The following is a 24,804-nucleotide window of genomic DNA, read 5'->3' as shown; positions in this document are numbered from 1 at the left end:
CTGTTAATGCTCAGTCGTTTTATTGTGGTGGTTTGGTCTAAAGTTAGAAACTCTTATCCTCTCTCCACCCAAACACCATCACAGACATCAGCCTCAAGCCAAATCTTATTTTAGATATTTCTTATGGAAGTATTTTTAATCCCACGTCCTCCCACACTACAGCCATGCTGCGATAATATCTGTTGTTCTCAAAGCTTTCAAGCAGCCCAGACAGAAGGAAACACAGCCACCAAGTCGTAGTCCCTTGACGTGTTTTTATTAATTTCACTTTGACATCAGTACAGATACCACATACTTTTTTTTTTTTCAGTTTTCTTTTTTCCTGCAACATCTTTCCCAAAGCTTCAAAAATTGGAACCAAAGTCATAGCTAATACAAAACAGGGCTGATGTTAGTGAACAACCTCTAGATACGAGTAGAGCCAAAAGCAAAACGAGACTTCGTCAGAGACAGATAAAGTCAAACACACTCCTGCCACACACTCGCACACACGATGAAAACGGAGGAACAAAGAGGAGAAAAGCAACATGCTGTGAAGGAACAAGTTCACATATGCCAAGATTTCTTTATATTATATATTAAACTCTAAAGAAAGAAGCAAAGTAGGATTCGGAGTAGTATTTATCTATCTAGCATTGGCAGCACACTAAGGGAACATAGCCTTTCCTGAAATGACGTTTCAGTGTAAGGTGCTGTACTCTGCTGTTCGCTCTTCTAGCACAACACCTCAGGGGTGAGGTCAGCTTGAAGAACGCTTGTTGAGTAATAAAGGGTCAATTCAACCAAAACACAACACCTACCTCCAGGTTTTCTAGCCATAAACTCAAATCCCTTTCATTCTTACCCAGGTCAGAGAACTACAGTTCCATGTGTAAATGTATTTGCTTCAGATTACATTCAGTGTCTCTTATTTCAACCTGCAACACAGTGGGGACTAGTGGAATTTAGTTAAGAACAAAAAGGTACAAATGTAACTACTGTTCTCTGTACTCTAGATAACCACACAGTAAGTTTTTGCAGTTTGATTAAACCGACCCTTTAATACTTGCTGAATGTATGAAAAACTTATGAAAATAGGGCCTTTTAAAGCAACAATATGCAACTTCTTCACTTTAAAATAAATAAACAGGATGCATAATTATATCATCAGTCTCTGCATTCAGGCCGATTACCCCTTCATACTTGTTGGGACCGCATGCCCCCCAGCTGAGAGGGTTGGGGGCCTAACGGCAACGTTGCATATTTGGCTTTAAACACAGTCTGGATGGGAAACTGCACAAAGAAGTCAACCAAAACATCTATGAGGTGATCACAGTGAGACGACACACAGTGGAGGGCATGCATGGGGAGGAATGTTCCACCAGAGAAAACATTCAGCACACAGGCAGGTGTCTGAGTACTAGTATGTGAGTAGTTACTGCATTGAGAGGAAATGAAATGATCTTTCACTGCTGACCAAAATAAGCTCAGGAATCTGGGACAGCGACTCTGAGCAACCTCATTGTGTGCTACAATGAAACAGTCACGACAGTAAAGTACTTTCCATACAGTCATCCCTTAAAAACAAGGTGGAGATGTGGTAGTGCCAACATGACGATGGGTTTTACCGCGTTCAGAAACACCATAGAAACAATCACAAGTAATAATCATATTAAACAAATGTCAGGATCAAGAATATGATACAGCCTATTGAAAGGTGAGAATCTGTTTCCAGCTTACACTATGACATGTGCTCCATGACAGTCAAAGAACAAAGTGACAAACCACTCTGCAAACTATTTCCTTATTCTCCAAGCTACACTCTTAAGTTCAAAATAGCATCCTCTACTTCTCCTACGCCAACCTCTCATCTCTAAACTACTGCTGACATTTTGTACAGAGTCTAAAACGTGTCAAAAGTATTCGACAGAGTTTACTTGTAATAAATTCTCTTTCATCTTACAAATTATTTATATCCTGCTTTCCCATTTTCCATTTTATGCTCTGATTTGGTGAAATCACCCACTTTAGTAACATAACCTGTCATTTAACAACAACAACATCATTGAATTGGAATCGATTTGATCATTAAAATTGAAGTTCAATTTTCTCTCTTTGGGAATCATTTTTGAAAAAACAGTAACACGGCCCATTTGTTTTCTCTCAGAGAGGTGTCATCCATACCTCATGAGCATTAAAGGACAGTAGGCGCGCTGTGTTTTGACACATTCTAGACTCAGGTTTAAAACTCAATCCAAGTTGAGAAGCTAATTTTCCTAAAAACAAAAGCAAGCTGGGAAGACACTTGGGATTTAGGGTGTCGTAACTTATCAGAGTCATTAGTCTATCGAACTTCTCGAGGGTCGCCTGGAAAAACCTCCAGTTTAAAATCATTAAGCTCAGTGACACTTAACATAACTCTTGCAATGCTGTTGTCAAGCTTCTAGGGGGTCAAAGCAGCCATCCTATAATTAATAACAATAGAAGTAGTGATAAGAATAATCAAAATTTACAAGTGAATGAGATCTCAACACTTTGTGGCTTGAACAGGTGCGACAAAAAAAGGGTTAGAACTGCCGTAAGTGAGGGAACTGTCCTTTGATATAAAAAGCGAGGCTAACGTGTTCCATACAGCAGAGAGTCTGTAGTTGTCTTAAGGTGTATATACATACAGAGAACTGTCCCAGAGATGCTTCAGATCTATAGATGGTGAACTAGACCAAATTATCACAGCTGGCTCCGTGTCCCAATCCTTTTATTTCAACCTGCTCATTGGTTTAAAAAAAACAAAAACATAAAAGTTCAGTGCATTGCAGAAACGTACATACGAGTGCCTGTAAGGTGAATAGAAACAAAGTCAATAGCCAGGCCAATCAGTAACGGCAAACCCATTACTAGTTTCAAAAAATCAACTCATATCTAGCCATACAACAGCTGCAGAACAAGAGAGCAGGATTAGACTATTCAACACCACCCAAAAGGTTGCTTTTTCCATTTTTTTTAATATTTTGTTGTGTTTTTTTTCCCCAACATTTCAATTATCCATTTACCTTCAGGGAAATGTGTCATTTAAAGTACAGACATTTGCTTTTTGTGACAAACAGCCATCATCCACCTCCTGCTCGCTGTCCACAACAAAACCAGGTCATAGATTCAGTCTAGTTCACTCGACCCTGCCTCCACTCCCCCTGTGGCGCGGGGTCCACCGCGGAATTACATCACTTCCTCGCTAGCGATGCGCTTCCTGTCTGCACAGGCACAGTTCTTTTCTAATGCTTGCAAGTTAAGCTGCGCAGTAGTTTTACATTGAATATTGAGTAGCTCAGAAATGTTCTACCTAGCAAGGTTCAGTGTAGTCAGGTGGTGATGGTAGATGGAGTAGGAGGGGGAGGAGTTAGACTGGGTCAGGGGGTATAACTGGGAGAGGGGTTAGGAGATGGTAAGGATGTTTAAGATGGTAATGGACATGAGGATGATGGTGATTGTTGAGGTTTTAAATGGAGGGGCTGATCATTCAGTTTTGGTGCGCTTCACAGCTCCGGGAAGTTTCTCTTGCAACCTGGGGGAGAGAAACAACAGGAGTGTAATGTAAAACTATATAATTCATTATTGCATAAAAGCTGCAAGTTGTTAAACGAAGAGACCCTTAATGAGGATCAGATTCACTTACTTGGCAACTGTGGTGTTGATTTGAGTACGTGCCAGGTCGATGTACTGATCAATCTGAGTCTGGGTGGAAAAAAACAGAGAATGTGAGTTTAATATATATATATATATATTTATATATACATATATAAACACACACACACACACACACACACACACACACACACACACACACACACACACACACACACACACACACACACAAATCACGAGCTACTACTACTAGTACTACTACTAGTACTACATGCTGTGTAGTAGTAGGTTGATTTTTCTCAACCTGTGACCTTTGGTTCTCCTTCTGCATGAGATCAACTCGACTCGACTTATAGTTTTTTTCCAGCAGGCTTTTGTTTTGCTGCTTTCAGCCTGTACTGAAACTGAATCTATCTCTTGCTGTGACAAAAAGCCACATATCAAGAAACAAGAACGGCATTCTTTCAATATCCTCCTCTCTCTCTCTCTCTCTCTCTCTCTCTGTGTGTGTGTGTGTGTGTGGGCAGTTTCATGCACAGTTTTTCATGCACTAGTGTTATGATGAGCAGCTATGCTAAGGTGGAGCTGCATTTGTTGTCCAAAAAGTAAAACCTGGTACCCAAAGTTAGCAGAGTGGAGTCAGTAGTATGTGGTGGAAAAACACTAACAGGTGCACAAGAGTTTGAATAAGAGTCGGCACCTCCAAGGATGGAAACATGGTGGACTGACTGTTACTTTGGACAACTAGTTGAAGTTCTCAAAGTATCACAGGATTTTCCTTGTGACTGGAGGTCAGAGATGTCATGAGCTCAATAGGAAGACTCACAGTAAGACGGACTCAGCTAATTGTCAAGAATCAAGGTCAGAAGGTGAAGCTCAATCTTTACATGAAGCTACATTGATCAAAGTAAAAAATTCAGCACGACTGCGAAATCTTTACATGTATACAATTCAAAATAATGATTCAATATATTCCATATTATATGACAATACTCAAGTACATTCATATTTTCATACAGCTCCACCATGAAGTGACCATTAACAAAATAAAGAGGGCAAAACATCAAACTTCTGATGAATCCTGTGTCATGACCCAAAATTTTGAATTTCACATTATTCTCAATTTACATCATCTGCATTGTGATGCTGGCGGCCATCTTGTTTGACCTAACAGTACAATGACTTCATGCTCTCAGCAGCTGGACACTGGACAGCAACAAGAAGGATGCAGAAAGCCTTCAGTGTCTGATCAAGACTGGTCATCCAGTGAGCTCACTGCTGATGGGAATGTTTGCTAACCACTGATGTCATTGGTGCTCTTGGGGAGGTGCCTGTGACTCAGTCACCGATGCACTCATGACCTCACCTTGTTCTTCTCGTAGATCGGAGGTACAGCAAAGAGCAGGATGTCAGCTGGAAAACAAAGAGAGGCAGAGACATATTAGGATGTCACATCCAAATACTTAGACTCAATCCACACCTGAGGCATAAAACATCTGTGGTGCTGTGTGAGGGATGGGCAGTAGAGCGCCAATTATTACCAAGTAGGTGTTAAAGGCTGTATGTTGAGTGTCAACCTGATTTTAATCTGGCTGGTGTTCAAAGACAGAGTTAGAGGTGAGGGAACACCCCCAGAATAGCAAAACATCACTGGCTACACAGATAACACTCCTAGCAACCCATAGCAGCATTACACCTTGAGCCAACATGCACCTATTGAGAGCATGCTATGTTGTTGTGTGTTATTGTATGACAAAATGTCTAACTATCATCTGAATCTGTAGACAATACATGAGTGACCTGAATCACTTGTCTAAACTATATTCTGTCCTTTTGTGGTTTACACACAGTGCTCACACCAGCTGAAGTTTAAAAACTGCTGGAGGAAAGATGATCAGTTTGATCAAAAGAATTACAATTACAATTAATCTCAATTACACGAACAAATCTGAAAAAACATAGTTAAGGCCGTTGGACAACTGATTATTTGTTTAGTTCTATAGTTGAAGAGTTCAATTTCAGTGGGCCAACAGCAAAGAGATTAGTTGACCTGACCTGATGTCAGTGCATCAGAGACGAAGTAAGAATGTAGCAGTCTGTACAGGACATGTAAACAATGTGCTGGAAAAAAAAACAGGGAGCTTTGTACAAATGGACTGCTGACAAGAGGTGACTGACTTTATTGTCAATGTGAGCAGTCAACAGAAACATGATGAGTGTGACATGTTTCTGGGATGCCACGGTGCTTACCCAGGATGAGAATGGTGATTCCGTTGAAGACAGCTCCTACGTAGGTGAACAGCCACATGACCACAGCCAGCTGGGGACAGGACAGCCAAATATCAGTCAACGTAACACCTTCAACATAATCCTATATAGCTTTTTGTGCAGTTTTCATTCCATCTGTCATAACATTAAATCTCCTGCTCAGTGTGAGGATGAGAGATTAAAACATTACAGACTAGTAGATGTCAACACAACAAGGCTGAACAATGAGGCTGCACCCATGTGAGGACTGGGAATAGTTTCCCCCACATCAGGCTAAATGGCCACATCTAAGGACGACAGTGGACAGTGAGTGAAGCCTGCAGCTGCTCACCTTCAGGGAGTCCACGAGGTCCTCAACCAGGAAGAGGCGGCTCATCTGCTTCAGGGCTCGGTTAATGTAGGTCAGACTGGCGTCCACGTGCTTGCGGAAAGTCTCGGGGGGGATGCTGACATCCTTATCTATCAGTGCTCTGCGGAGGGAGAGGGGGAGAGAGAGAGAAAATGAGGCAGGGCTTAAAGTGCTGCAGGAAAACATACAGTGCCCTCCAAAATGACTAGGATGATAAGGCCAGCTCATTTGTTTTGCTGAACACATTTGGGTTCAAGTTCAAAAGTCGGATATCATAACGTTAGCTTTTCTTGGATGCCATGTTCACCTTGATAACAACATAGAGCCTTTTGTTTTACATTGAACAAATTTACACCAGTTTTCACACCCGTGTCTTCAGCCTTCACTGAATCGTAGGGAAGATACTGTATAAGTACAGATCGGAACAACGGTATAAGACAATTTCTACAGCTTTCAGTGTTGCTGGGAGCACAGTGCCCTCAATAATTGTGAAATTAAAGAAGCCTGGAACCACCTGAGATGACTTTTGTTGTGGTTTGGCGCTATATAAATACACTGAATTGAACTGCAGCCAAATGCAGAGAACTGCTTAAACAAAACTGCAGTTTTGACAGCAGGTGACGCCAGGTGGCTTCAGCACTTGTCTCTATATATCAATGAGTGGTCCAGCTAAAATCCAGACTTCAACCCCACAGACCTCACACTTTCCATCCAATCTGATAGAGCATGAGAGGATGTAGCTTAATTAATGGTCTAAATACCATCTGAAGCACAGTATACATCACCCACAACGTTAAAACGACCTGCTGGTTTCACTGTTGTGGTAGACAGGGCTCAGCATGGGAAAACTGTAATGCTGGCCATGATTGAGAGGTGTCCCAGCACACAGTGCACCACACTTTGCTGTGTAGGGTTGCATAGCTGCAGACCTGTCACAGTGTGCATGCTGAGCCCTATCCTGCACATCATTAAAACCACCAGGTAGTTTTAGTTGTTGCTGTCACAAGGACACAGCTCCCATCATTTAAATTACTCCTCAGTTAAACCCATGTGATGATTTTGCGCAGAAGTCCAAACTCACTTAAATGAATATCAATTAGTCCAAATTAATAATATAGCAAAGATTCTAAAACACAGTGCATTCAGCAGCTTGTTTCTGTTATTTATTTAATTATATTTTTCTTTGTGCACACTAAATATTTGTTGTCTACCACATGACTATCTTTTCTGTCTGGAGGATCTGACCTTTCCAGAAGACAATAAAAATGTTCAAAGAAACACTGAAAAACAGTTTTCTTCCAATTTTTTTCTTCTGGAGAAGGAAACTACACTGGAGCTTGTTAACATCTAGATTGCCCGTCCAAAAAGTCCCCACCTGGATTTAACAAGCAAATAGGTAAGAGCCTGCGTAATTACTGTTTCAGCTGGAAACAAGTTATTTAACCCTAACTGATGCAGTGAGTAGCCTCTCATTTCTAAAACAACCATGTCCGAAGACACATCCTGCAGCCATGGAAATATGTTAATCTGTTTCAGAAGGGTCAAATTATTGGCATCAAACAAAGAAAACACCTAAGTAGACTGATGAAACTACTAAAACTGGGTTAAGATCTGTCAAATGGAAAAAGGTCATGTAGTCTGATTAGTCCAGATTTACCCTGTTCCAGAGTGATGGCCGCATCAGGGTAAGAAGAGAGGCGGGTGAAGTGATGCACCCATCATACCTAGAGCCTAACGTACAAATCTGTGAGGGCAGTGCTACGATCTGGGGTTGCTGCAGTTGGTCAGGTCCAGGTTCAGCAACATTATGTGCCCAAAGAATGAGGTCAGCTGACTACCTGAATATACTGAATGACCATGTTATCCCATCAATGGATTTTTTCTTCCCTGATGACACAGGTATATTCCAAGATGACAATGCCAGGATTTAACTGGCTCAAATTGTGAAAGAATGGTTCAGGGAGCATGAAGCATAATTTTCACACACAGATTGACCACCACAGAGTCCAGACCTGAACCCCATTAAGAATCTTTGGAATGTCCTGGTGAAGACTTTGTTACTGTAAACATCAACCTCAAAACAGTTTTATTAAACATAGAAAAACAACAGGTAAGAAAAACTCAGGCACAGTATTTTGGACTTGTTTGCACTTACTTAAAGGGGTGTCCCTCGGTGGACTTCTGCACTGCTTGGACCACAGACTTGTAGATTCGGAAGGTGATGGTGACGCAGAGCAGGGCCAGGAGCAGGTAGGAGACCACGCTGATGATGCTGAACGCTGCCAGTGATAGCAGCAGCAGCATGGACAGACCGAAGACCAAGCCCGACTTCTTGGGGTCTCGCCAGTGGATCAGATCGTTAACTGCAGAGAGGGGGAGGAGGAATGGGTTTTGTTAGACTGATTTAATCAAGTATGCATAACTCAAATTTTAATATTAAGTCAAATTAAATAATAAAGAGAAGTATAACATGCTGTTATGGGGAACGCAACGATTAGCAGCAGCAATAAAACCACCAGGTTTGATTGGTGTATAGGTCTTCTAGCCTTCTACAAAGGCAGCGAGGAACAACTCATGAATTTCTCATGATTGATTCAAGACCATAAAGTCTTGTGGTTCTTCACTGGGTGGTGCACATCTACACATCTTGCTGTGTAGTTTGTCACATGGTATAACAGTCCTTTCACTTATTGAGTCAGCTTATGAGAAAGAATAGGGAGCACTTGGTCTGCTGCAGTGGATCTCCCTAGTGCTACAAAACTGAGAGAACAGTTGTCATGTCAGAGTGAGACTACACAGGAGGTATGAACTGAGATTGTGAGTTCAATCCAATCACTGTGCAGTCGAAAGCACAACATGAATATGTGCCATAAACATTTGCTGGAGTCTGCAGCCAAGAACAACAGAAGCACATACCATATTTGTATGGATGTACTGGGAGCAGCCATGCATTTATTAGTGTCTTCACTTTACACAGCAGTTATGTAACATCTGTAACTACCATTGCTTCCCATGTAGGGAAACAGGTGTAAAAGTGATGGAGAAGTCACACGAGCAGAAGCCTAAGGGACAGTTCAGACCTCAGTATTCTAGCTAGTTTAATGAGAACATAAGTTGTTTTATACAGGACCTTCACATATCACATGACAACAACGAAAACAGCTACAGCAAACTAGCTTTGTCACAAGGACACAGCTCCCATCTTGCCATTTAAAGTTTAAGTTAAAGCCGTGTGATGTCTTTCGTAATACAACATCACAATGCATCACAAATCTGTGCAATATTTATATGTTTGCACAGAACTCCAAACTAACTTGATTATATTTCAATACAAATGTCATTGATTAATTAAGAGGATGCATAAGGTATTGCTTTAAATAAATGATCCTTTTGATGTCTTCATCATGCAACAACAAGGTGCTGGGTTATATCACCATGCACTGCAGGTTTGAGTGTGCATCTGCGGAACCCAAGGGGAGGCAGCCAGAGCTTGACGGCCCTTGTTTATTATCTACCTCTCGGTCTCTATGTCTTCCACAATCGCTCTACTCTGCTGAGCTCCAAGTGGCTGCTAAGGCGCAGTGGCCTGTTTTCACTATGCTGCGTGCTGCTCTTAAAGCCACAGACACACACACACACTGACTACTTGAAGTAAAGTCGGAAACCCTGTTGTGTTAGAGACAAAAGAAGAGACCCACTTCTTGCTGCCATTATGTGGACTTCAGTAATAAACGGTTTCTTTGATCAATAATGGCAATGCAGCATCACACTTATACAACCTGACAACAGACACAACCACTGAACTAATTCACTTTGCCAAGTGTATACCCCGCCTAATAACCTACAGAGTTGTGGAGCGGTGCTGCACAGAAGCACTAAAATAGCACAAGCTTGTGCCTGGAGGGGGAGGATTCAACAACACATGCTCCTCTATGGAGCAAGACACAAAATAGAGCTTCGTTTTGAACACTAAACTATTAAGATTAAGAGAACATTTTGGAAACCGTTAGATTATGTGCATTGCTAACAAGGTTCATTAAACAAAGAACATAGCAGCTTTAAAGTGTGTAAGATTTAGAGAGCTCTATTAACAGAAACGAAATATAGTATTGCTAAATATTCACTTACAGAGACTGTATGCTCTTCCTACCTTGGAAAGTGGGGGTTACACTGAATGTGTTACAGCTACATCTGAGGATTACTGTCTACATACCAGCCTCTGTGCAATTTGTGTGTGCAACAGAGATTGTGTTTGCAGAGGAGCGTACTGCAGAACCGGCTGCTGCAACTCCTGAAATATAATGTCTTCCAGAACATTGGTGTTGCACTGTTCAACTTTTAATGTCTGGAGCACAACATTTAACAAGATGGCATAGAGCCTAAACTCCAATAACAAATTAAAGCACCAAAATAATTTTCACTGTGGCCTATTGATATACCACGAGTGTGCTGTGGAAAACTGCATGAAGGCAGAAACCCGACCCCAGGGATTGACTGTGGCTTTCTGCTTCCAAGGTTATTGCCAGCCAATACCGGGCCACCATATTTCAACCCCCACCTACCACTGCTGAGCTTTAAAGGTCAGAGGGCAGGAGAGGGTCATAAGCTTAAGCAGAGTAGTGATCACTAGACCATATGCAGCCTTGGTGTTGATACACTACATCATGGTTTAGCTGCTATAATCTCAGTGACAACTGCAGTCTTCACATCTTTAGTATACTCTCATATAAGCCTCTAGTGCTCTTAAGAGGAAGTTTTTTGTACATTGCTCACAATATTTTCAAACATGCATCATGTTTCTCATCTTTGGGAGGCGTCTCTGTCTAAAGGGATCTGTCTCTAGTATTCACTGCATTGCTCATCACACATTTCAAGAACACCTGCACTAATTACCCAACTGCTTTTTGGCTTTTTGGAGCTGAGATACAACGTCCCATTCAAGATATTTTAATGACACAGCAATCACTCCACTCCACAACAAGGCCAAAACTAAAGTCATGCAATCACTGAAGAAAGCAGGTAGGATATCTTTCACAAGGGATGCGTCAATATCCAGTATTACAGAATGTCATCATAACTGACTATTTTGTTACTGAATGCTGGCAAATTTAGATTAAATTTTGATTTATTAATAATAAAGTTATTGAGAGAAAATTCATCCTGGACCATTCAAATACTTACTAAGATGCATTGATAATTGTTTTATAATCACATTCCAACACCTTTAATCGTAATCAATGAAGTGCCTAAAGATTTCCACCCGTAACATCCAGTGAAGGGTTTTGGTGCATTTTGCCCAAATGAACCACGACAGGGGGAAACAAACCAGAGATAACAATGAACAGAAAAGCAGATATGAGTGACATATCAACAGTGAACTGTTGGACTTTGAAGGGAGTGGAGGAGGAAACCAATTTAAATTTCAATTTATCATTCCAATGAAACAGCACAGCATCATCTAATACAGGTATTAGTGTGTTGTAGTAAGGAAAGGAACAGCAATAATAACAAGAAAAGCCCATGATAATGAGAGTAGTGCTGCAGGAACCAATCATGCAGCTGAAAAAGTTTCACATCAAGTGAGGTTGACGCGCACAGATCATAGTATCAGCTGTTAGCAGCAACACATTGTGCTATTGCAGCTGTTTACAGCACAACGTCAGAAGCAGGAAAATAGGAAATGTTAACTGAAACTTGAGTGACAGCGTTACTAAGGAAAACACTCAGGAATAGCGCAAGGCTCAACACACAAAGATAACGTTGAAAGTGAGCGTGAAGACATTCTGGCTAATTAAATTCTGACCGAGACGTGGCATGACAGGTAATACCATTCATTTTTTTCTTCTGAAGCAGTATTATCCTTTAGAGAACACACAATGCAAGACTTTACAGTCCTGGACCCAAGCAAGTGCTGTTTTTTCCTAGTGTGATACCAGGGCAACAGACCTGATAAGAGTCCACTTTTCAGTACCATGTCTTCAAAACAAAACAAAACAAAACAAAACAAAACAAAACAAAACAAAACAAAACAAAAACAAGGAGACACACGGATATCACACATGTAATAGCATACTTAATTGTAAAAGACATAATACCAGTATGCACATTTAAACAGATTTACACCTTACTTAGGAGTAAAAAAGTAGCTTTAAGCTTGACAGAAATAGTGATCCAAATTATATCGAGATATATATTGATATCAACTGATATGAAAAAAATTATTATTAGATTAAATGTATACGTTTTTTCTTTTCCATATCGCCCAACCCTATAAAATGCATGTGTCTTTTTAGATGTGTTCAACCTATGTCACTTGTGAAATTGTGTGAAATTATCAACTACACTTACATGGTGCAAGTGAGAAAAGGGGTCCTGTTGAGATGACTGCATGAGGTTAGAGGCCTACTGCCCGAAAGGAAGAGGCGTTACCTGATAAGTGGGTTAGTATAGCTGTCAAGACATGCTCAGCAAGATGATAGGCTTCAGCCACCCACTCGTCAATGGCTTCCACCTCTTTGGAATACGTGCTGTCATATGCAAGGTTGCTTTGGGTACATGGAGGGTTAGGAACCGAGGCAAAGGACGACTGCTGTATAGATAAAGCACTGATGTTAGCGTCGTCTTGGTTTGAAGCTTCCTCTTCTTCCTCTTGACTGCTGCCCAGCTCTTTGAGAGCACTAATAGTAAGCTGTTCTTGTTCAAGATCCATCACCATGGTTGGAGTGGGCTGGGAGGGTGGCAAACCAGTTTTGTAGAACTCTGTCTTGGAGGGAACACCTTTGTGCACATTGTCAGCTTCTTCATCCTGTCTTGATTTCAGGCACTCTCTCATGAACTCCACAAAGCTGTCTGTAGGCTCTGAAGGTGAGCTGTCAGGGTCAGTGCCTTCTGGATTACTTGTTGTGGGTGCATGTTGACCTGTTTTAGTGTGTTGCTGGATTGCTGAGTCAATATTCTGCACTGGAAAGGAGTTTTCATTTCTCATGTTGTGTGAGACAGCGTCAATGGTCATTTTTTTACTGACATCTTGCTCATCGATGGTGCTTAGTGTCTCACTCTGGAAAGAGGAATACTCGTCTTGGAAAGACAGAGGAGATGTCTGACCAACTGGTTTGGAGAAGGTTTTATCATAAGTCAGTGAATTAAAGTCATCCAGAATTTTTCTGTCCTCTGGGAAATTTTGTGTAGTGCTTGAATCTAATTTTTTAATTTGGATTTCAGCAGCATCAGACAGAAATCGCTCCTTAGCGTTGTTAAGCCCTTTGTTATCAATGTTATCTAAAGGAGAGGATGCATCAAAATCATAATCAAATGACTGTCTGTCATATATGTCATCTTGCATGAAGCTGGTTTTAGGAATGGAAGTTGTCTCCGCATATACCCCTTTTCCAACTGTGTTGCTTTTTTCTTCTGATTTGGATTGGATGTAGGGAATCGATTCCTTGGATGTAACATCTGTCTTAGAAGATTTGACCAAGATGCATTGTCCCTCGTCTGACCACTCGTCATCATTGTCTGGAAAGTCCACTTCTTCATTTGTGAAGTTTGTGGGTTTGTCATTTACTTTATTGGAAGTTGTTTGTGACACTTCAGCTTGTATTTCATAAAGATCAGATGCTGAGTCCTCTAAAACTGCAGGATTTGGTAGGGCCTCAGATTTTGATACAGCTTCTTGACTGACTCTTCCTGGGAGAGATGTGAGTATCTTGTGTTTGGGAGAGTATTCTGTATCAGAGTCCACAGGAGAAGATGGTGGAGAGTAGCCTTCCATGAATTCAGTTTCTAAGGGGCGTGTCTTGAGTGGTTCATTCATGCTGTGCTCTGGCTCAGGGGTTTTAGGAGCCTCTGTGGTTGAGTCTTTTATAACCTCATAAACTTCATCCCCCTCTGCTTCAAGCTCCATTTCCATCTCCTCGTCACTGTAATTTGGCTCATCTGTCTCAATAACATTGATTGTTGGAACCTGCATTAGCTTCCTCTCAGACTTTGGTGGAGGAGTTATCTCAGTGGGAGCATCAGGAGCTGCAGAGGCAGGAGTAGGATCACTTGAAACTGCCGGATCAGAAGATGGAGAGGAAACAAATACAGGAGCAATGACACCATCTTCAATGACGGTATCATCAGACTCTCCTGAGCTCTCTGCTTCACTTGCCTCTGGGGGCTCCAGATCTCCAGTCCAGGTGGTCTTCTTGTCACATAAAACATTTTGTTTGGCATCAATATTATCTAGAGGGGAGTCTGAAAGAGATGGGGAGTCAAAACCTACTGGAGGTGCAGGTGAAGATGGAAGTTCTGAAACTGGATTTGATTGAACCTGGACATCTGTTTTTTCCTGCTGATCCCACGTGTATGCTGTTGGCAAAAAACTAAGGTCAAACTCTGGCTCCTCCTCAACACTTGACTGCTTCTGCACATCATAGTCATCTTTCAGTTTTGGAGCTTCAACAGGAGAATCCATGAAAGCATCAGGGACACCGGCAAAGGCAGCAACAGCATTAGGTGTTGTAATGTCAGTATCCTTCTCTTCCTTTAATGTAACATTGTCTGAAGCTAGTGGGCCTTTAATTAGATTTACATCATCCAAGTTCGGCACAGGAGGCAAATGAGCCTTCATCCACTCTTCTGTTTCTTCAAATTCATTCACTTGTCTTAAATCTCCAAGTACTTCAAAAGGGGATTCTGGTGACTCCTGGTCAGTAGATCCTCCTTTTTTGTGGCCAGTTGGTTTTATTTTCTCAATGGGAATTTTTTGCGTCTCAGTGGGAGATTTCTCATAGTGTCGATCTCTGAAGTGAGAGAAACCTCCATCGCTTCTAAAATCTGATTCCTTCTTTTTGGCAGCAAGAGCTTCCAGTGCCTTTATTCGTTCAGAAACAGGAGATGTCTTTATCGGTGAATCCGGTTGTCCATCTGGTGGCCCTGCTTCACTGCCATAATGACCAGGTGTGAATGAGCCAGACTGAGAAGGAAAGCGTAGTGATGTCGCTACACCTTCACAGGGCTTGTCAGAGCCCAGGACGACTCTTTTGTCTGCTTGTCATGCAGGAAGAATGACAGCAAAGAAGAAAAAGTGGAAGTCATATAAATCACAGACACTAAACTCCCATGCAAGTCTAATATTATTCAGCCAGGCCTCAATGTTGCAGCCCAAGCATTCATGCACTGCATCATGAAAATGTAAGGCAGATTATATAATAGATGGAATTTTCACTTTTTCATGCTGCTCTTAAGTACTTACCAAAATTGTCATTAAGGACAATTTGGTATGGTAACTAATCAGAATGATCAAATGATGCAAAATAATTATTAGAAATAAAAAAAAAAAAAAAAAAAAAAAAAACAGAGAAATGTCTGTAAATCATGTGTGACTATTGTGACTACATGTCAGTTGCAATTTGTATAGCTTGATATACACTAGACTACAGGCTTGAAAGCAGTTTCTTTGATAGTGTTAATTGATATAGCCATTTCATCAATAGATTCTTTGGGTTGTATAGTCAGTCAACCCAAACATACAGTATCATTCTCCTCTTAATTTAATGTCATTTGTGTTTTATTTACCTACGAGTAAGCTGTAAATAAAAACTGTGAACTAAAAGTGATAATTATTATAAGTGACATTGATATATATTGGATTGATAATAAGCCTTTCCTTGCAATCAACCTTGCATAGTTTATGCCTTCCAATTAGAGAGCTAAACTTCTGCTCAAACAAAATGTGGACTATTTCAACAACAATTAGGAGCCGTTATACCACAACAAAACAAATTATGAACCTCAAAATTCAAGAGTTTTCCACAACTCCAGAGTTGCATTCATTCTTGTGGTCTCTTGCTACATAATGGATGTCTGTTAACTGCCTATTATTACTTCATGAGAATTATGTAACGTTTTGATACCAAAAGGGGGAAACATAGAGTTAGATAATGTGGCTGTTCGCGTTCAGTGAATTAGAGGTCAATTAAACACCACTACTTGATCAGTCACATGGCAAAATAGGCTTTTACAGTCAATATAATGAAAGATCATTCTCTCAGGCCATGTGGTTCTTTGCCATCCTTGAGGCATCAGAGCTATAAAGATGTTCTAAGCAACACTTCCAGCAATCACACGATCTCTTTCAGCACCATTGAATTTCTATGTCATGTTCAGAGAACTGGCAGTTGCATTGGTGATGGCAATGCAAGGTCTCAATTTTTTCTACTTCAAGTAAACTCTGCAAGGTTGTTACCTGTGCTGTCACCATTGTATAGTTACAGATTCTTCCCCAGTATTTACATAATAGACTGGTCCACTTTGCCTTGATAGCACCACCACCCCTCTGCCACAATACAATGCCTTGTTCAAACTAGGCCACATGAATGAACTTTCCATCTCACCAACAGTGTTGTAGTCCTTTGGCTCTAAACCCATAAACAAATTCCAAAACAGTTAATGCTCTGAGAATACATGAACAAGTGTCAGAGCTAGGGCTGCTTAATTAGTACTTAGACTACTGTAAACAGGAAACGGAAAGCACCAGAGCTCAATTTTGAGAAAGGCTGTGAATACTAATGTGAAATACTTATGTGAATACTTACATGAGATTTTTTAATTACTTTATTTTAAATAGAATTGCAAAAATTTCCCCCATTTTTTTTTGCTTTGACATTGTGGGGAATTCATAATAATAAATATGTAATAATAAAATACTGAATTTGATCAATTTCGATCAAAGTTGAGAAAACCCATTATTACTCACTATTATGTATCTGTATGTGTGAACACACCATAAGATATGCACGATGACGGAAAACCGGTCAGGTCATTATGTCTGGACACAATAATGACACAAACCAGCGAATAGAGTTATTGTGTGTTCATATAGTATAGTAGAAAGTAGTAAGCACTAGCTGGGCTCTATGCTGTGAAAGAAGGGTCACCCTCATCAAGAAGAACATAGAAGATACTGGCTCTAAATACATCACTAATGTAGCATGTCAAAGGTAAGTTGCTCAGCTAGCTAATATATATTACTCAAACTTGCTCATAAAAAACACCAGACAAATTGTAACAGCTTGCACTAAAATAAAAATAAAAAATAAACCTAGTAAGTAGACTTTTAGTCAAGTCTGTTGATCTTTGGTATCTACTGAATGCCAAATCACCAAAGAAATTGTTTAGTTTTGTACCGTTAGGCTGGTTAACAAATAAACCTCATAAATATGGTATTTTACATTGCAATCTGAAAAATTGATTTACTGATAAACTACTGTAACATGTAACCCAAATCTGACATTGTTGCTGAAAAGCAAATGAGTCAGTAAAAGTTCAAATTCCAAAGGGCGCTGCCACGACCCATCATTCTTCACTTAAGTGAATAGGTTGGATGCTTGTGATGTAAGAGTTTAATGGTAACATGTGACTAAGCATGCTTTGTGGCTCATATCATCTTCTAGCCTACTAATGTAATGTAATATAATATAATATAATGTAATATAATATAATATAATATAATGTAATATCATGTAATATAATATAATATAATATAATATAATATAATATAATATAATATAATATAATATAATATAATATAATATAAAAGTAAGAAATACTACTTTACAGTAGACACAGTTAAAAAAAGAACCTGAAAATAATGAAGCAAAACTGATTAAAGAAAACCTACTTTTTTAATTCTTATGCAAGGATGTCAGACATGCAAAAAGCCTACAAAGCCATAAGCAGATAGTGGGGTGGAGGGCGGGTGAGCAGCCACAGGCAATGGTGGGCTCAGACCATTGGGCGGTGGATGACATCTCCAGTGCCACTCATCCTCCAGGACCTAGTTGCTGGGGCTTAGGGTGGCTCAGATACTAGGGCAGCGGGAAGGTAGGACCACCCCTCAGGGAAACCAACCTGATCCATTTTTAGGTTTCTGCTCTTGCGCACACAATGTGAACTTGAACTTATCTACTTTCTTAAAATAAGGTGGCAATCATGGGATTATCTTGAACCTACAGTGAGTGCTGCTGACCTAAAAAATAATTGCTAGGAGGTAGTACTGTACGGAATAGATCAGATTTTTGGCAGCTGTGGTGAAGTTTTACACATTTAATTCTTGGTCTCTAAAGATTCTGGAGGGTAGCCAGAACAAGCCAAACTAAGTTCTGAAACTAGTTTTAATTAATCTCACTGACTGCAGCATGCCAATTTGATAAATCACCTCCACAGTAACAAAATCATTCAAAATATACCGTGTACCTGTACTATGTACTATTATACGGTGTATAAACATTGCAGGTACAATGCAAGCTACTAGCAATACACTGAAGAAAAATTACAGAAGTCATACGTCAATGAAAACAAGGGGACTTGCACTGTCCTGGCAACTTACAATTAGTGCACTAATTGAGGGTCAGTAGTTTTAGAAACAAAGGGGAAAACATGACAGAGTTTTTAGGAGGAGAGTTGGGTATAGACCAGTGGAGCTAGAGTTAGGGCTGGAATTCATTATGTTCTTGGTTTCTTTGCAGGTTTGTTCTTTTTTTGTCCAACTGTGACGAGCAGGAGAGGGGCACAAGAAAAAAAACAAAGAGAGGGATGAAGTACAGCAGCAGGCCAGCGTGAGAGTACAGGACAGGGGGAGAGAGCAGGCGAGCAGCATAAGAGAACCATACACTTGCCTTGAGGAGATTGAATGAGAGATACAGGCGAAGAGGAAAGAAAGGAATCTGAAAAAATAAACAGGACAGAAGAATGATCATCCAAGAAGAAGAAAAGAGCTCCTATCCACTGCACCCATTCAAGTGAAATATTAACTTATTCAGCCTTAACAACTCTAGAGGCTATATAAAAACTTCGAATAAACAGAATATTTATAATACATATACTGTATACACTGAAGTCAACAGAGATGCCCCATGTGCATGCTCATTGTTTACTTCAGTAAACCTGCAGTCACTAGCACACAAACTTATATTTGCTACGTAGGTAAGACCAGGACAGTTTACTTAAGAAGCACTCTAAATCCCTTCTCACATAGTTTTATTTGTTCCTACAAGCAGACAGACATGCTTCAAACTAAACTTCTAAAACCGTTTTTCTTAAATTTGGGCTGAATTAACTTAACTGGTCAGCACATAGCCCTGACCTTGACATCAAAGACCTTTGTCATGAACCAGAAGGCCAGACCTCTTCACACAACATAAGTATTGGACCTCACTAATCTAGTGAGTGAGTAGTCTTCTTGTCAATCTTTGCACACATCTCTGCAAACATTTGCTGGAAAATCTAGGTTAGATAGGTTATATCCCACACTAAATTGTTTTCTAATCCTACTCAGATTTATTACCTAATGTTTAACCATTTAAAAATTGTCCAAAAACTGTAGCTGCTTTTATTATTGAGGTTCCTAATCTTCCACTCTGGAAAAGCTGCTAGGTGCTCACTCTAATTGCTTATCAGATGAGTTGCGAATACCAGAAGAGAAATGTCTGTGGGAACTGCAGATTCACTTAGGGGAGGTGTGGCATTTACCTTCAGTTTGGCTCCACTGGAATTCATACAGGCTCAGCAGGTTGGGGTTGGTGAGCCCTGGCGGTGCAACATTCCTTTTCTCAGATTCATTATGGCTATTGCACTCTTAAAACCACACCTTCCCTCGCCTGTCACAACGCCAGCTCAAACTCTTACTTGGTTCAAAAATTCACATCTAATGTATATGCAGACCAAAATAAATGAACATGCGTAAATGTCACTGTTCAAGAAAACCAAGATGGGAAATGCATTTTTAAACACAATACTGCACACACCCACCAAGTCAGGTCAAAATGTATAAGAATGTATGTAGGGCAAGGTGGCAGCTAAACAACAAGCCGATAACATCTAACATCACGTTAAAGTTCTGTCAGCAAACTGTTCCCTATTTAGCAACAACACACACAGTAACCTTAGGAGCCCACCGGTCACATTCATTCTGCTCATGTTCTGGTTTCCTCCAACTCCTGAGAAAAATATCTGCATCCTCAGGTGCCAAATGTTCCACTGCATTCTCATACAGATAGTACACTGTTCACCAGAGTCTTTTACCTTCCTACTCCTGCAAATGAGGTTGATTAGATTAGCATTTTTGGGCCGTTAAAAACCAAAACAAGAAAAACTCAATAGAGCCGAGTAGAAATGGAGAGTTGTATGGTGAGGGCTATCATTATGATTTTATAAATGCTAATAGTGCTGCTCCAACCAAGTACTACAGCAACTACAGTACAGTTAGACATCAAATCCAATTTATGATGAATCATTACCACCCCTATTTTTAAAGTACTGAAGTGGTGTTTTGGTTTCTTGCATTGGTCTTTTGCTTCGCCACTGTTGAGTAGAATTTCAGTGGCATTGGTACCGACTACCAAATGTCTGATATCATGACATCTCTAATAAATTCAGAACCAGATTACAATTAATTATTATTTTTATAGGTCAAAACATGATTTTAACATGAGTACTTATTTTTAGAAAAGACTTTGATTTAAAACAGAAAGTTTTAAAAGAATGTAAATCCACATACATACACATTCATTCACACATGACTAATTAGGTTAACTGGAATATGAACAGTCAGCTTTGGTTTTAGTATGTTCATAGCAACTAACAGGGGGTGGGACCATACAGTTGAAAGTATTGCTTTTCTGCATTAGATCACTTTTAAAAAACAATGAAAAAAAGAGTAATGTCACTTTAAACTGATTTTATACATTAAATCAATTATTGGCAGTGGGTTACGAGTGGTGCAGGGCAGGTCTACAGCCACGCGATCCATTCTTGCCCTAGTGCTCCAGCTATCCTGTACTGTCCACCCCTGAGGGCTATCTGATTGCTTCTGTGACTGCAGTGATATGGTGTGCTCCAGCAAGGGGGGCGGGGGGCACTATGTTCTTTCATGCCTTGTGTGTTTTGTTGTAGTAAGCACCTATCTTGATCAGTGAATCAACAGAATCTGGATATGATAGGATTGTTGAGGAAAATTTTCATTCAAAATTCCCAGTTCCAAATGTTTCACTACTCATGCAAGTAACTATGTCTGAATAGCTGCGTTGAGCAGTAAAACATTTTAAACTAACAAGAAAGGTGTCCAGTTGGCATGACTCAACTTCCCGACTGATGACAATGGTTACCAAACCCTTCCCTGCTAAGAGGAGGAAATTTGCAGAGCTGCAGTCTAAAAGTTGACTGAGCAGAACTGAGTAATATATTTCTACAAAAAGAATATTAAAAAAGCCATCACTACAGTGACTGTTAACCTGTCAGAATAAGAGGATGTTATATAAATACATACTAAAGCAAAGGAAAAGAACTTACAGGCCAATGTGAAAGGTGAAGAGTAAGGCCTGCTGTAATAAGTAAGGTTACTCTGCTCATATTAGAACATTCCTGTGAGGAAATATGAGCACAGAGACAGCTGTAACACCCAACAGTGAGCTAAGGATTTGTATTAAGTGCAAGAGCCTGTGTACTGCAATAATCTCTGAATCTCTAAAGTCTGAATAAAAACAAAACAAAACAAAACAAAAAAGAAATTGATTGATTGTCAAATTACACACATAAATGGATTCAATGGCCAACTACCTCTGGAACGCTGATGTAATGTAGTTTGAGAAATGAGGTCCTCTTCTTGAAGTGTGCCACTTCCTTTGTGACTAGTGTCACTCATCAGTGTGCCAGTCAAGAGAAATTGGCTCATCTACTGAAAGAAGCTACAGAGGCAGAGCAGGCCATCTGGAATCTGTTACATCCAGTACTGCAAAGTAATATATACTACATTCATCTATGAAAAATACTACTAATGTTAGTAGCACATGCCATATGTTCAACAGAAGACTACCCTGTAAGTGATATGGCAATAAGTCCGGGATATATACTGTATAAACACAAATACACACAAATGACTGTGTATACTTTATGTATGCTACTGAAAGCAGTACTGAATGCTCCTGTAGCTTACTGGTACTTAACGTCTGACTAATCAGGACTTGCATCAATTAAAAAAAACAGTATTCCACGGCCATCACTTGGAATGCAGTGACATTTTTCAAATCTGTTGGACGAAATTCTGCCAAAAATATAGCATAAAATAAAGCACTGTTTTGACTGGGGGAAAAATGAACAAAAAAAAAAAAAGGATAATAGGAAAATGGCATTTGTGGACATTAAGTAAAGACACTTCAGTGAAAACTGCATCAAATATTGTCAAAATTTTCAAAACATACTTTCACAACACAACACTTACACAACTTTCTGGCACATAAATAGAACCATCCTTGATTGTTGACTATTAAAGGTGTCTCATAGTTTTTATTAGATTTTTACTTGGCCACTGTTGCTGTCATTGTGTTTAATCATGAGGTCCACCACAGCATTTTAAGCAAGTAGCGAATCATAGATCCTAAATTGTTTCTAAAACCTGCTTTGCACCACAGTACATTTCTAGTAAATGTATCTAGTACATTTCACCTTCCTCTCCTTAGTGATAACAACTTTCAGATCAAACTCGAACTCAGTGATGCATTATGTGCCACACCCTGCCATATCCAGTTGACGCCCATCACCACAATCCTGCAAATGCTTTTGATTACCAGAACATGGGTTTGAAGGATTTTCCGATGCCTCATTTGTCTGAACCGTGGAGCTGAAATCAGATAGAGTAACACACACACACAAACATTTGTACACTCAGTGATGGTAAAGCTGCCACTCCCTGACACAACCTGTCAATGAGGACCTGAGAGGCAATACTGTTCCTTTGTTGCAATTGGACTTGTCTAGTCTGCGTAACTTGAAAAACTGCAAAGCAGAGAAATGAGCCATCAGACAGAGAGGAACAATGGTGATGGAGCAGTGGGAGCGTTCGTCTGGCTCTGGGAAAAATGGGCAATGCGCCTTTAAGAGGTCATTCCTTCATTGGCAGTTGCCCAGTAACAATGCATCTGCAGTGCAGAGCATCGCAACATTTAGCATCGATAACGCTTTGTCACCACAAACGTTGCCCTGAAAAATTCCCTAGATCATCATTATTGTTTTCATTATTTTACTTTACTTATTTGGTTAAAAAACAAAACAAAAAAAACAAAACAAAAAAACATACCCACGCGCAGAACATGACGTAAGAATATTCTAACGGTCACCAGGAAAATGGCTGGTATGAAACGCAGTAAATCAAGTGTTTTTCCACAAATTAGCACGTCTCCCTCTGATATGCTAGTAGCAAGCAGTGTTAATCCATTATTCAACATCTCGCAGCTTCGCTGACCCTTCGGCTAGCAGAAACACACTGCACAGTTCCATATATTACATCATGCTCACCACACTGGTTACGGACTGGCCTCAGCTCAGTAACACGGCGAGGCAAACAGACCGATTGAAGGCGTTTGACGGTTCTCGCCATGAAGACCGAGGCGTGTGTTTCAGAGACGGGCCAGAGCTACGCAACGTTAGTAAAGTCTGGATATGTTCACTACCACAGGTGTGTCCCATAGCAGCTGAAATAAGCTCAAACAACAACGCACTAAATGCCGAAGACGAGTAACTTAGCATAATGTGCATTTCAGTAGCTAACAGGTAACGTTAAAATGTGAACTTGACTTAGTTAGCTACTGCGTTATGGGCTTGACTGTGACGTTAACGTCAACCAGTGAAATCCGTAATGTGCCAGTAACATTATATACAAACTGTGTTTTAATAGCAATAAAGTAAGTTACAACAACAATAACATTCACGTTAACTTGGACTATTTCTTACCAGAAAGCTTTGATTCTTTGGCAGCAGAATTCTGCCCATCGGCAAACCCTGACGATGATATCTGGGCGGACTGAGTCATTGGATCCATTTTACTGTAGTTTGAGCACAATGCGACGAAATGTCTGACGTCTCACTTTAAACTGTCTTATGCTGTTCCTGTCGAGGTGTATTATGTCGTCTGACTTTCCTCAAATTTCCCCAAGAGCGGGACTCGGATCCTCACCTCAACGCAACGTCCGAGCACTGAAAGAAAAACGGAGATGGAGGGAAACAAGGCGGACTATGGAGGAGGGGAAAACATGTCGGGCTAAGGCACGTTCAATGTCTCACTGGTCTGGACAAATAGGATCAAACCATCAAACTATTGTCATAATAATCTGTTGATTTGTCCTCCACGTTTCTTGTCTTTTGAAATATATTCCACCACTCTGCCGTATGAGTAAAATACAGTTGTACCAGGGGAAAAGTGTCATTTTGATTAGAATTTTATTAGCGCTGGAAAATATCCGACAGTACTTGAATGCAGCGCCAGGAATATTATTGAACACCATGTTAAACCAGGTTTATACAAACGTGCGACTTATTGATGCTTCACCATTGAATCACTGGCAGTGTGTGTGTGTTTTAAACAAAATGTATTCTACATATTGTAGGTTGAATATGAAAACTGTGTGTTTGTTCGAGTTTACAACAAGCCAATCTAACCGCATTGATGAAGTTGTTTATAATTAGGATGGAAGTGCAGTTTATAAAGCTATACACTGTGAGGATTTCACTGTAGCCTGCTATGCATTACGTAA

At 40.2% G+C, this 24,804-nt stretch overlaps 1 protein-coding gene across 3 annotated transcripts; it reads right to left on the bottom strand.

The window, feature by feature from the left end:
* Positions 1 to 337: 337 nt before the first annotated feature.
* rtn3 (reticulon 3) lies at positions 338 to 24,309 on the bottom strand. 3 transcript variants are annotated; one of them, XM_026352772.2, is made up of 9 exons: positions 24,005 to 24,309; positions 18,898 to 18,945; positions 12,665 to 15,265; positions 8,391 to 8,598; positions 6,218 to 6,356; positions 5,869 to 5,938; positions 4,985 to 5,031; positions 3,650 to 3,708; positions 338 to 3,538 (listed from the first exon to the last, which is right to left on the bottom strand). In XM_026352772.2, exons 1-9 carry the CDS (start codon positions 24,090 to 24,092, stop codon positions 3,490 to 3,492), a joined length of 3,309 nt encoding a protein of 1,102 aa, XP_026208557.1. In that variant the 5' UTR covers positions 24,093 to 24,309; the 3' UTR covers positions 338 to 3,489. The 3 variants fall into 3 exon arrangements, with proteins under 3 accessions (XP_026208557.1, XP_026208554.1, XP_026208556.1); XM_026352769.2 differs by lacking the exon at positions 12,665 to 15,265 and having other exon boundaries at positions 24,005 to 24,287; XM_026352771.2 differs by lacking the exons at positions 12,665 to 15,265; positions 18,898 to 18,945 and having other exon boundaries at positions 24,005 to 24,283.
* Between the last annotated feature and the right edge of the window lie 495 nt (positions 24,310 to 24,804).

Source organism: Anabas testudineus, chromosome 18 (genome assembly GCF_900324465.2).
Source record: "Anabas testudineus chromosome 18, fAnaTes1.2, whole genome shotgun sequence".
Lineage (NCBI taxonomy): Eukaryota > Metazoa > Chordata > Actinopteri > Anabantiformes > Anabantidae > Anabas > Anabas testudineus.
This window is presented reverse-complemented; position numbering and strand designations above follow the sequence as displayed.